This window comes from Vanacampus margaritifer, chromosome 6, assembly GCF_051991255.1.
Source record: "Vanacampus margaritifer isolate UIUO_Vmar chromosome 6, RoL_Vmar_1.0, whole genome shotgun sequence".
Classification (NCBI taxonomy): Eukaryota; Metazoa; Chordata; class Actinopteri; order Syngnathiformes; family Syngnathidae; genus Vanacampus; species Vanacampus margaritifer.
Window position 1 is genome coordinate 22,765,275 of NC_135437.1, and position 12,884 is coordinate 22,778,158.

The following is a 12,884-nucleotide window of genomic DNA, read 5'->3' on the forward strand; positions in this document are numbered from 1 at the left end:
AATACATCAAGAACCACTACATACAGATGTCGACGTCACATGGGCTACAACTGTAGAATTCCATGACTCAAGCCACTCCTGAACCAGCGTCATAAGTGTCTGTGCTATGCTAAGGAGAAAAATCTGTTGTCCAGTCCTCTTTTCAGATAAGTCAATTTTGCATTTGATTTGGAAATCAAGGTCTCCCAGAGTCTGGAGAAGCACAAAAGTCAAACTGCTTTAAGTCCAGGGTGAAGTTTCCAGAGTCAGTAATGGTTTGGGGAGTCATGTCATTTGCTGGTGTGGCTGAGGCTCCATTGTCTTTTATCGAGTCCACAGTAGTTAACACAGCTGTCTACAGCACAGGAAATCTCACAGCACTTCATGCTTCCCGCTGTCAACAAGCTTTTTGGTGACAAGGATTTATTTTCCAGCAGGATTTGGCACCTGCCCACAGAGCCAGAACTACCAATACCTAGCCATGGAATAACAGTAGTACTTGGTTGGCCAGCAAACTCACTTGACTTGAAAAACATTGAAAATTGTTATCGTATATGTTGCCTCCATGCCACAATGTCTTGATGTTGTCATTAATGTAAAAAAAAAGTACAACAAAGTACTGACTTAATTACACTTTTCAGAAGGTCCATTTTTCTGTGTTTGAGATCCTTTTTGTTGGTAACATGAAATATTATAATTTTGTGAAACACTGGATTTCTATTTGTATAAGTGAAACCAGCAAAGGCTTGAAATAGTTAACTTTGCGTGAGCTGAACTAATGTAACACGTAAGTAACAAATTATTGAAATGAATTGACTTTTCAATATTCTAATTATATGATCAGCACCTGTACTCAAGCAAGCATGGGAATACCATGCACGTAGGAGGGTCTGACCTGGGATTTGAATCCGGAACCTATACTGTGAGGCAGATATGCTAATGAAGGAAGCGTCCGGAAATTAGCTCAGCATACACTTGGTTGCAAACGTTTAATGGGAGTGTGAATGGTTGTTTGTCAATATGGATCTTGCCTCTCGGCTCTCGCCCAAAATCTAATGGAATGAGCTCCAGCACAAATGTGACCTTTAGTGAATAATGTATGGATAATAGATGGATAAGATAATTAACTACTATATTGCACCATACTGGCCTAACAGCTCTTGTGTTTGTGAAACATTCACATTGCCTGACATTTTGTCCTCTTCTGCCCACCGGTGGTAAAAACTGCTGTGACACCGTATCAACGTATGCCCGTTTATTTGCATTATTAGACATAAATGACACACACAAACACTCACCATCACAAAGGAATTGAACGAACTTTTTTTTTGTGTGTGTAAAGGATGAAGAAAGCCCATCAAGTAAAATGTATCGTGTGACATGTGGCATTGCTGGTGCTGTGGATGGAGCTTGGGACTAGGCAGCACCAAACTGTTGTTTAACACAAATTGTGACGACGATTTTCTCCTGACGCGCGCATGAGTTTTTGTCTGGTTTACAAAATAAAGTCTTTAGATAAACTGTGACGATGTCAACGAGCCTTTAATTCAAAGAACGACCCTATGTCAATACGAGGTTTAGTGATAAAATCGTATTGCACCACCAAGCGACAGCATAAATGTTTACTTTCAACCATCTTGATATTAGTCAAGTCTTCAAGCAGAGGTGCTTGGGACTTGAAAAGACTGCAAACTGGAGGAGATTCCCAAAACGACAATGTATTTACAGAGCAATGTTGCAACCCAACAAGGTAAGTTTATTTTATGATATATATATTTTTAAATGTGAGATAAATTGGCCGCGCATGGGGTAATTTAAGACCTACCACTGCAATAAATGCAGGGACATCTGTTAATTGAGACCAACATTCCAATATAATCACGGCTGCAGACTAAACTTTTTTTTTCTTTTCTTTTTTGCACCTAACCCAGGACCGGGGCTAGGGGTCGCTGTAGCCTCGTCAAAAATAGCCTATGTCTGGTACCACTGAAGCCACGCCAGTATTTTAGTTGATATTCTAAAATATATTTATTATTTATGAATTATTTTCTCCGCCTTCCTATGTATCGGTCAATCCCCACCTTTCAATCCTGAAGCCAAGCCTGCCCTAACCTGAAATTTTAGAGATGCACGTTGTAAATTCACGTGCAAAACAAATATTCACTACACTAAATTTCTCTGTTACTGTGATGAATGAAATGTAGAGCAGAAGTTTGTCAGCACAAAAATTCAAGAATAGTAATACGAACATACAAGGCCTACTTGTTGCACAGGCACGACGAGTATGAAAACTCAACTTGCTCGTTCTCAGATTTTAGGAGCAAAATGCCACAATTTAGGGACAGTCTGGAGCCCTATTATATGCATGGAATCATGTCTTTTAAAATTTAACATAGTTAAATTTGGCAATTCTGGATTAGTTTCTGTGGTGGGTTTTAGAAGGATAGTTTTTACTTCATGTTATTTGATTTTAGGCTGTTTTCAATTTCAAAATTCCTACATAACACTAGTTACATTTGCACAATATCTCCACGCAAGACCTGTATTAAAAGTGTTTACTTTTACATAGTATTACAATTGGAGTGACACTGTAAGCGGCTTTGTCATAATTTGTCCTTCTAATTAACCTATATGGTACCAACATATTAGGAACACACACACAGTATAAATGCAGTTTTAAATACCATTATACTGCATGTCATAGTTTCGAAAACCTCTTTGCACAATATAATACCTAATGTATTCCTTTCGCCCCCCCCCCCCCTTTTTTTTTAAGTATTACAACATATACTGGTCAGCCTGTCAGATGTCAAGCCTTTTCAAAGATGAATCTGCGTGAACATAATGCATAATGAATTGTTTTTATTAAAGTGAACTGTAGACTGCATGTTTTAGAATGAATCAATGGAACCCGTAAATGAGACAAATGTTTCGCCAGACATGATGATATGATCCGGGTTGTCAACATGAATACAGATGATTTTGTTCACAGCAGCCTAAATATGTATTAACCTTACATTTTAAACTTCTAGATCAGTCCAACTTCAAGAAGCAACAAGGACCGCCAAAAGTCAATAAAATGTGCTGAACAAAGTAAGGTATCACCACCATCAAATCCTCCTCCTCAGATGACAGAATTTGGGTTAATATGTCAAAAGATCAGCTACCCACACAGCCATATGCATCAACAAGGCATCCCCAAACCCATTCAGGTCTGTTCCAATGGATTGTAGCAAATTTGTCTGTTTACTGTATATTTGTAAGTTTTTCAAGTTTTATTGTAAATGTTTTCAGTTTCTCATTCTATTCAGGCATACCGAACAACCATCAAGAACAAAATATTCACTTTCAATTTACCAAGTATGACATATGAAAGTAAGAACTTCAGGGCATCAGCCTTTCAGTTGTGTTGTTCTCATGACAAATATGTGAAACATAATATGTTCATCTGTGCACAGGTATTCTTAGAGATAACAGACGATACTTGACACCGTATGAGCAGATTGAAATTAAAGAATACAGAAAAGTTTGGTACATAGGAAAAAAGGATAGTAAAATTCGGACACAAACCATATCTGAGGAGGCCAAGTCATTTGATGATGACCAAGGATTCTACAAACCAGTAAGTATAGAACTACTTACTGTTTTCTTTTCTTTTTCTTTTTATACAATGTATATTTCTATGGAAATGTATGGCTACCACGCCAGAAGGAAAAAAAAAAGTATCATGTTATTATAACGTAATTTGATGTTACAGTATAACATATCTGAGTTCCACGAACGTATTTGTCACCAGCGGTTATCACCTGCAGCTCATTCTGTAATTGAGTGAGTGTACACACTTACATTTTCTGTTGACACACAGGCAAAGAGCTATGACAATGCTCCACAAGTTTAGAGGGACGTTTGAGTCAAGCTTGGAGTTGTCAGATACTCTCTCCATATTCAATATGATTGATTGAACAGTGTTCCGCACAATGTTTGACTCTTGTGGGTTCTTATCATATCCTAATTCTGTTTTAAAGGGGAAGTCAATCCAAACGTTTTCTTTAAAATAATGCGTTGTATGTGCCCCCACTTGTCTAAACATGGAATTTGGACTAATATTGCGTTTGTGGAATATGAGTAAATCAGCAAAATTGACCCATTTTATCCATCTCAGGCAGTGGCCATTTTGCCACTTGCTGTCGACTAAACATGACATCACAATTGCTCGGGGCCCCAGGTAGCAACCAATCACGGCTCAGCTTCAGAAAACCAGATCTGTCTCCCGTCACTTCCCATTAAATTGATTACATTTTCTCATATTATATTCATTATTTGGTTGAAAGCATCATTTTCAATTTAATATAAATCAAATACATTTATTTTGCCCAGGCAAAAAAAAAGAAAAGTTACACTTTACCTTTTACTTTGGAATAAACTTTTGTTGCAGTTAATTGTATTACTTTTATGACTTTTAGGTGAGTGCTTTTTGATGCGAAGCCTCGAAAAAATACACGGACTGAGCACCAACTGAGGAATGCTTGTGTTCGTGGACCCGCATCAGTACAGACGGTCCTTCTCAGTCCGTGTATTTTACGAGGCCACATAAAAGCACTTGCCAGTTATGCAAAAGCCTTCTCCAAAAAGTGGGCATCTGTCAATGACAGGCCAGTTTTAACAATTGTTTTGCCCAACTGTGCAAATTACACATGGGTGTGTCAGAAGCCGAGACAGGAGAAAGGCACGTAAGGAATTAACTTAAGCGCAAACGATAGAATATGCCTGACGGTGAATTTAAGACACTGTATAAAAACTTGATTATATATAAATTGAACCCAATTGGTTGTTCATTACAGTGAATTGTACTAAGTAAAAATATTGTTTATTCGAATACACAACTATTTTATGGTATTTTCAGTAGGATACTCAAATGCTGAAATATTAAAAAAAAAACTGCAGCCCGAAATGCTCCGCAAAAGTACTGATTTGCTGCTCAAATGAACTCATTGATTAGCAAAATTGTTTGCCAAAGAAAAACGTTCTTTCAAGCCTCGGTGAGGAGTGTGATGAGACAACTGTTGTGATTTGGTGCTATATAAATAAAATTGAATTGCACCACTACATATTCTTTCTTTCGTGTCCCCAAAATATCTACTGTGGAGTGACTACCCTTTACGCTTCATGAATGTGTTCCTATACCGTTTAAACTTTACAGTACATATTACTTAGTACTGGTAAATAAATGAATGACTTTTTCATCGACAGCGGATTGGCGACCACCTGGCTTACCGCTTTGAAATATTGAGGGTGATAGGATCAGGATTTGCTGGAAAAGTCCTCAAGTGTAAGGACCACAAGACAACAATGCTCGTGGCAGTCAAGGTCTTTCGAAACACAACCGAGTAAGATGTCACCAAACCAATGTTCTATAGTTAAGCGTTTTGGTGGCATTGAGAATGTCATTCAACGTGCTCAGTTACTGCAGTACTTTTTATATGACTTCAGTACTTAGCATACTTCGTTAAGGTTAGAAATAGACAATTGCAAGTTTCAACTTGCGTACAAATTCAGGTTAGGTAGGAAAGGAACTGCGGACCCCTGCCATGAACAAAAGCACTAACTCCATACTTCTGTAAAAGCTGCACTGCGTATTGTACGTTTCTCAATTCATTTATAACACATACATTAAAAAAAATAATCATTTTGAACATATTTTTGCTCCTAGGGGTCATGGGTTTGCGGAGGCGGAACTAAAAGTTTTAAGGACCTTGCAAAAGTTAGACAAGAGCAACAAAGCCAATATAGCTCACATGAAGGAGTACTTTTACTTTCGCAGCCATCTGTGCATCACATTTGACCTCTTTGAGTAAGTTGACCATACATTTGAATTTCATTCTGTAGTTGGACTAAAACTTCTGATTCATGCAGTGAGAACTTCTAAGAATTCCATTTATTTTCAGAAAGGACCTATTTAAAGCCTTAATGCAGAGCAAAATGCGACGACTTCATGATGGGGACATTAGAAAATATGCCACAGATGTGCTCAAGTGTCTTCAAGTGCTCAAAGGCATGAAGATTGTTCATGGTGACCTCAAGCCGGTAAGAAATGTTATCTTTGTGATTTAACTTTGTAAGGCAACCACATGTAGCATACGTGTAGAAAAAAGGTAATCTATTTTCATGAATTGTGATAAAGGTCATCTGTTAAATATACAGTACACACATATTAAGTCCACTGTCACATGCCCATACATTAAAATCAAAATAGTAATGGAGGACCACAGCATTGTTGTGCTTCTCCTGCTCAAGATAATGCATTTGTGGACCCTCATCACTACATGTATGAGGTGTTCCAGTCACAACTCTCACCTCTTCTCACGCACTGAAGGAGGAATGTAGACATGTTGGTGTGTAGTCTAGGCCATGATAAGGGGAACATTCTCCGTTCGTAGTTTTGAGTTTGAAAACTTTTTTTTGGGTCAACCAGAAGTGGAACCTTTCTAACACACCTCTCATGCTGTATTGCTGGATGCTAATGCGTATAGTTTTTCTTTAATAGCTATTGTAGTGATTCATCTTGTAAAACAATTGCATGAAACATTTTTCTATCAGCACTAGTGAGCAACTGAGCTCATTCTAGCAAATCCTTTGGTCATTACATCAGCATGCGTCAGTGCATCATTAAACCAATCAACACCTTAAAACATTTTTGATGGTACCATATACTGCCCTGGAAAAACTCGAAATCTTGCCAAGAACATTTGTCTTATTTCTAGTCAAACGACTGAAATTATTTCTATGTACTTAATTTTTAGACAATGTGACTTATAACCAAAATTACACAAAGATGGAAATCCCTTGTTTCAAGACAGTGCATCTTGAATATCTTGTTAAGTAAAAAAACCTTGAAAATATCTTATTTTGAGGAATATTTTTGATGAATTAATGAATGTATTTTTGACTTGTCATAATGTTTTTATGCTTTTAAGATGTAGGTTGTATGGTGAATGATCTTGTTTTAAGAAAGAAACTTGAATGAAGACAAACTTAACTTGAATTGAAACAAAACAACTGTATTGAAACAAAACAACTTTATTGAAACTGCAGGTCAAAAGATTCCTTATTTGTTCGTATGGAAATGCATTTTTTCTTTCACATTTGTTCAATGTTTGTATAATATAATGAAGAAAAACAACAACACAAAATGAGAATTTGAGTGAATCATATTGCACAAAGAGCAGCTTTTTTGTATCATGTAGCCCAAAGTGATAGTGCCATTGAATGCATTATAGCAGCATACACTTTTCAAACTTCATGTGAACAAAATCTTTTCTCAACAATGGCATCTTTATCCGATTCTTTAAAAAAAATCAATTCAAGTCCAGTAGCTCTACTATTGGTAAAATTCTATCTAATCTTTTTTTGTTGTTGCAGGAAAACATTCTATTAGACAAGGAAAACAATGCTGCAGTGAGCGATTTTGGAGGCTGCATTTTTTTGAAAGATAATGGCAAGTGTATCTTTTTCAACTAAATGTCACAACTCAGTGTTACAGACTCCTGTAAAGTGAGCAAGTACACCCAAAGTGCAACCACAATATGAATACTTGACTCATTAAGTCATTTTCAACAGTAAGGCGATACTTTTTTTTTGTTTCTATAATTAATGTGATGTGTGTGTAACTAATACCTTCAAAAACAAAATTTTGACACATTGCTGAGGAAACAGGTAACGACCAATCATGGCTCAGTTTGCTGATCAAACTAAGAAAACATGTAAGCCATGATTGGTCGTTACCTCAGCACAGTTGTGTTTTTAAAGTTGACCTTTAAAAACACAAATGTGTTTTTAAAGTTAATAATATTACATGAAAATAATGAAGTTATCAAATTAATTCTGGACAAAATATTTATTTTTATTTTTTATTATTTTTTTGTTACTGCTGAAAACGGCTCAATGAGTCAAGTATCCCTTTAAAGTAATACTCTGTACTGCCTATCAAAATTGAATAAAATTATAGATTATATAATTAACTCTTTGACTGCCAGACGTTTTCAGAAAAGGGATGCCGTGGGTGCCAGTCGATTTTAAGCATTTTGACTGATCTTTCAAGGTCCACAGAAAATTATGTGTTTGGACTATGGAAACACACATACTACCAAATGAAAGATTGGACTCTCATCTTTCATCAGAAAAAAAAGTTTGTTTCTACCTTATTCCGTTTTTCAGTAATCAACAATAGAAAATGGTTAGTTTCACCTCTGTTTTGAAAAAAAAAAAAACGTATTTTAACGTCTTTGGCACTCCTCCATAGGATTTTACTAAACGTTATTTAACGTTTTTGGCAGTCAAAGAGTTAAGGGGATAAACACTTTTTTACAGCACCATGGTGCACACTGGGGGAAAAAACGGGACAGGAAATCCCATCAACCTTCACAACTATAGGAAATTATACACGGCAAACAATGCGGAAGCTTATATATCGTTTCTATATGATCTACCACAGAGAGACCGACGATTTACACTCTACCGTACATGTCTCCAGAGCTGCTCCTCGGCAAAACTTCTACCCCAGCGACTGACATGTGGAGCCTGGGCTGTATGTTGGGTGAACTCGACAGAGGCTACGCTCTCTTTAGTGGCCATACTAAAGCAGACATGTTCTACTCTATCACAAGAGTAAGACTGCAAGTCTCACCAGTTTCATACAGTATGTCTAAGCCAAGGTACTGAATTTCAATTCATTTCAGGTGCTTGGCCTCCCACCAATGGAAATGCAGGTTGAAGCAAATGAAAAAAAATTCCGCATTGGTAAGTACATTTATATACTTTTCTCCATCTTCTGCCCCCCCTCCCCCCCCTAGCCTATCATGTGTTAAAATTTGTTGGGTTACTTTTTCACTCCCCCCGTCCAATGCAGGTAGCCCGGACATTGAATTCGCAAAACAAAAAAACACACTGGCCTTGAGGATACGGTCAAGCAATCCAAAGTTTCTGGATTTTATTTCATGTTGCTTGGAGTAAGAGTACATACAATGAAATACGTACAGTATATCCTCAAACTGTAGATCCTTATGATGGTCCAAGACGTGCATGTATTCTTTTATCAGGTATGATACAAAGAAGCGCTTAACGCCAGAACAGGCTTTGCGTCATCCATGGATCCTAAACACTGATGCGCCCAAACCAATGAAGACAACTATTAAAATGAGTGAGTCAACTGTTCACTGTAATTGTATGTGATTGATGATGAATTAATACTAACATGTTAGTATTACTTACCAGTTTCATTCCACTCAAATGCCTTGATGACCATTGGTGTTCCGTGAAATGGTAGTATTTGGTGTTAATTTCAGTTGCAAGAAAAATAATGTAAACCCTTTAAAATTAGCTGAATTGCTCTTAAAACGTGATCTGATTCTCTATAGATACACAGGTTTCTTAAACTAATCACACATTAAGCCGCAATAACCTTGAAGTTGAAGATCACACCTGCACAATGGTAGGTATAAATTTTGGGAGAGTTCCTCTTTACAAACTGATGATGCATTCAATTAATAGATTGCTACAATCTTACCACACATCCCCAGAGCTCAGAAGCTATCTTCCTGCACCTCCTTCCAATGAACCAAAATCACATTGCACCACCTGCGCCACAACTTGGACCTGCTACCAGCGGGTCTAGAGTTTAATCTACTTTCAGCCACCAAATTGTGTGCCGATGGCATGAAAAAAAAAAACACCCTCAGTCGTCACAACGCCCACAGCAGATTCCCCAACACACTAAACTAAGCTTGTACTAGCACAAAACTCAAGATGCGGCATTTTTTTTTTGTAGCGCATGGGCACTGCCTACAAAAATTGAGCCCTTGGTGTGAAGCTACCCCAAGTTAACACTAGCCCTTACATGAAGACACATGATGATTTGTAATCAGTGGGTATGGGCGCACAAAGTGTTGTTTAAAAAGGCTGAAGATAATTTCTCTTGTTTTGACCACCCCTATACAGGTGTCAAGGCAGCCAAAACCAGCTTACTAAAGAGAGACAAAATAGCACCACCACTGTTGCAGCCATTGGTACCGCATAAATAGGGACGCCTGAACCCTTGGACACTGGGATTACACACTACATGTATATTTAAAAATGCATGCATTTATATTAAAAACATTCAATAGACCACCACAGCAAAGTTGGCTACGTCAGTAGTAGAGTTAAGAGAGGAGACAACAACAAGAGGCCTAAGCGCCCACTACGAGTGTGCAAACCACGACTCCCAAGACTCTTATGGCTCTACAGACCTTCGCAAGGAATCCCTGAACTGACTAGGAGAATGCCTACCACTCAGTGCTTCACAAATGGATACTAGAGAACATGGCAACATACAGACGAACAGCCTGCTGATCTTCACCTCCAACTCAATGCTGAAACTGAAAGCCAGCTCCAAGACCAATGCACCTTTCACTTCGAAGTGTGGGATATACAGAGTGCAAACTTAATGTACAGTATGCCATAGTGCCTTTCAACCACCAAGGTACTCACCGAATGATGGTGTGTACTGACATACTGTAGCATATAGAGTAATTTAGGTTAATCACTTGCTCAAGAATATTTTGGCAAATGAGACTTTGTGGTTCTGAGCCGCTCCGTGTTCTGTGAAGTCCCCAACATGCAAGGACGACATGGATGCAGATCTACTGGGACGCTTTGGCAGGTACTTAGAAGCCACCTCAGTGAAAGAATGAGTTAAGGCCTAGATACACCAATCCGACGTCGGCCAAATGTGACCGACGCCTACCGCCTGTGGCGTCGGCCCAGACGTCTGGACGTTGCGTAGAAAATATGACGTAAATGCACACCGCACCAACACTGACTATTACGTACCTTAAGTAAGTAAGTAAGTAAGTAAGTAATTCCCCTCCATACCATACCGTCATTATTCCTAAATGCAACCAGAAACCTCTTTACGGGGGCGGGATATAAAAACGTAAACAAAATGAATACCGGTTACTTTTACTAACTTTTACTAAATAATGTACTAATTACAAACAGTTGCTATACTTCTCAGGTATAAAAGTAAATCCTACCCGCTATATCCAGTCACGTCCCCATGTCATGCCATAGTTGGGCTTTCATACCTTTGTCGACATACCCCAAAGGTAATATTGTAACGTCTTGCAAGAACGCCACCAGCAAACGTTGGTTGGGATGTCACTCTTTTATTCATCTTATTCTTAACAAACGCTACTGTTGGCCGTAGCCGGAAACTAGAATACAACTCCCGAGGGAGTATCAGAAAAGCCAGGAACCAGGAAGCCTCCTGCGAGACCTGTGTTGCATTTACTAACAGTCGGACATAAGAGAACTAAACAGAAATCGCCACACTGGAACACACAACACACTTAGTTCGTTACAATATCATACAATGCCGGTCTCTCTTGAACCAAAGAGCCAAAGTCATCTTCCTACGTTCAAATGCGGAGGGTACAAGGGTGACGATGGGCAAAATGAGCTAAAAAAAATGGTCCAGGCTTTCCATCTGTACTGTTTATCCGCGTTCGTCACTTCCTCGTCTTGCCCCGTGCGCTGATTCGCTAGCTAACAATCAATCACAGTGATCAAATGCCCCAACGCCCGACGACGATTCAACATGTCGAATTTGCTGGAAACGCACCCCCGCCGACGTTTTCCAACTTGATCTGACTTTACGAAAGTAGTTTATACACTGATCAGACGCCGTATGCCGTCGGCCCAACGCTGTCCGACTCCCGACGTCCAATTGGTGTAGGCTATCTAGACCTTTAAGCCTTGACGGTAATGTGCTAGCTGTCATAAAATACCCAGCTGGTACTCTTACTGGATTTAATGGATGCTGCTGGTGTTATGACAAGAAATTGACAATGGGCTCTTTGCACAAATCCACTACTACCTGAACTCAGTGCCACTCCTTCATTTCCTGTCTTTGATGATTGGACAAACTGATTAATCCAGGTGTGCCTGACCTCAGTAACAACAATGGCCAGACACACCTGGATTAATCAGTTTGTAGGTGTGTGGTATTGAGTTCAGGAAGTAGTGGATTTGTGCAAAGAGCCCATTCACTAAAGGTTCCACCAAATGAGCATTCATGAATAATTGGGGATCCATCCACAGGATTTAACTGCATTGGTAGTTTTCCTGTTGGGATGATTTTGGGAGATGATTGGTAATCCCCATTTGTAATGTTATTTTGGGTAATTTTTTTTTAGAAATATAGGTTCCCTGAGAAGGACGGCAGCATGTCTTTTTTTTCTTAATTTTTCTAGAATATGGTCATGTCAATTTTAAATTTTCAAATGGGCAAATTAAACTGGTTATTTTTTCACGTCTGGTTATTTTTTTCACGCATTGCTCCAATTTCTCCTGCACATGCACATTCTATAGTTGCTAGTTGCTACCTTCCAGCAGAAGCTCCAGGTGTGTTTTTTATAACACTGCCAGTATAGTATATTAACTGATTTGCTCCCAAAAACGTATAAATACGTTAAATTTTAAATATTGCCAGTGTCCCAAAAAGGTATTTATACGTTTTTTAATTTATTTTATGTTTTTTTATGCTACAGCATACAGAAGGCTTTGATGCAGTCTCTGAACTGCAGAGAAAAGTTGAAGCAACAGTAGATATTACAAAAACGGCCAGCAGGTGGCAACAAGAGTATAATAGATCGACCAGGGCCATGTTGCAACAAGCTGTTTTCCCCACAGTTTAAAACAGATTTGTAAATAATGATGAAACTTGGCTACATTCTAATACTAATTGCTGCAAAACGAAAACAGATAGAAATATATTTAAAAATGTTTTGTGTATTTTTTTCCCTGATGAAGAGGATCTAACTTTTATTTTGGTAGGTTCCATGTTATTATAGCAAAATATAAATATTCAT

The 12,884-nt window shown here is 38.3% G+C and overlaps 1 protein-coding gene across 1 annotated transcript; it reads left to right on the forward strand.

The window, feature by feature from the left end:
- Positions 1-1,579: 1,579 nt before the first annotated feature.
- On the forward strand, positions 1,580-12,306 carry LOC144053778 (dual specificity tyrosine-phosphorylation-regulated kinase 4-like). Its single transcript, XM_077568588.1, has 13 exons — positions 1,580-1,729; positions 3,012-3,191; positions 3,291-3,354; positions 3,438-3,601; positions 5,230-5,366; positions 5,690-5,830; positions 5,925-6,063; positions 7,399-7,474; positions 8,471-8,643; positions 8,715-8,775; positions 8,885-8,984; positions 9,075-9,175; positions 9,973-12,306. The coding sequence occupies exons 1-13, from the start codon at positions 1,598-1,600 to the stop codon at positions 10,053-10,055; spliced, it is 1,551 nt and encodes a 516-aa protein (XP_077424714.1). The 5' UTR covers positions 1,580-1,597; the 3' UTR covers positions 10,056-12,306.
- Positions 12,307-12,884: the final 578 nt, after the last annotated feature.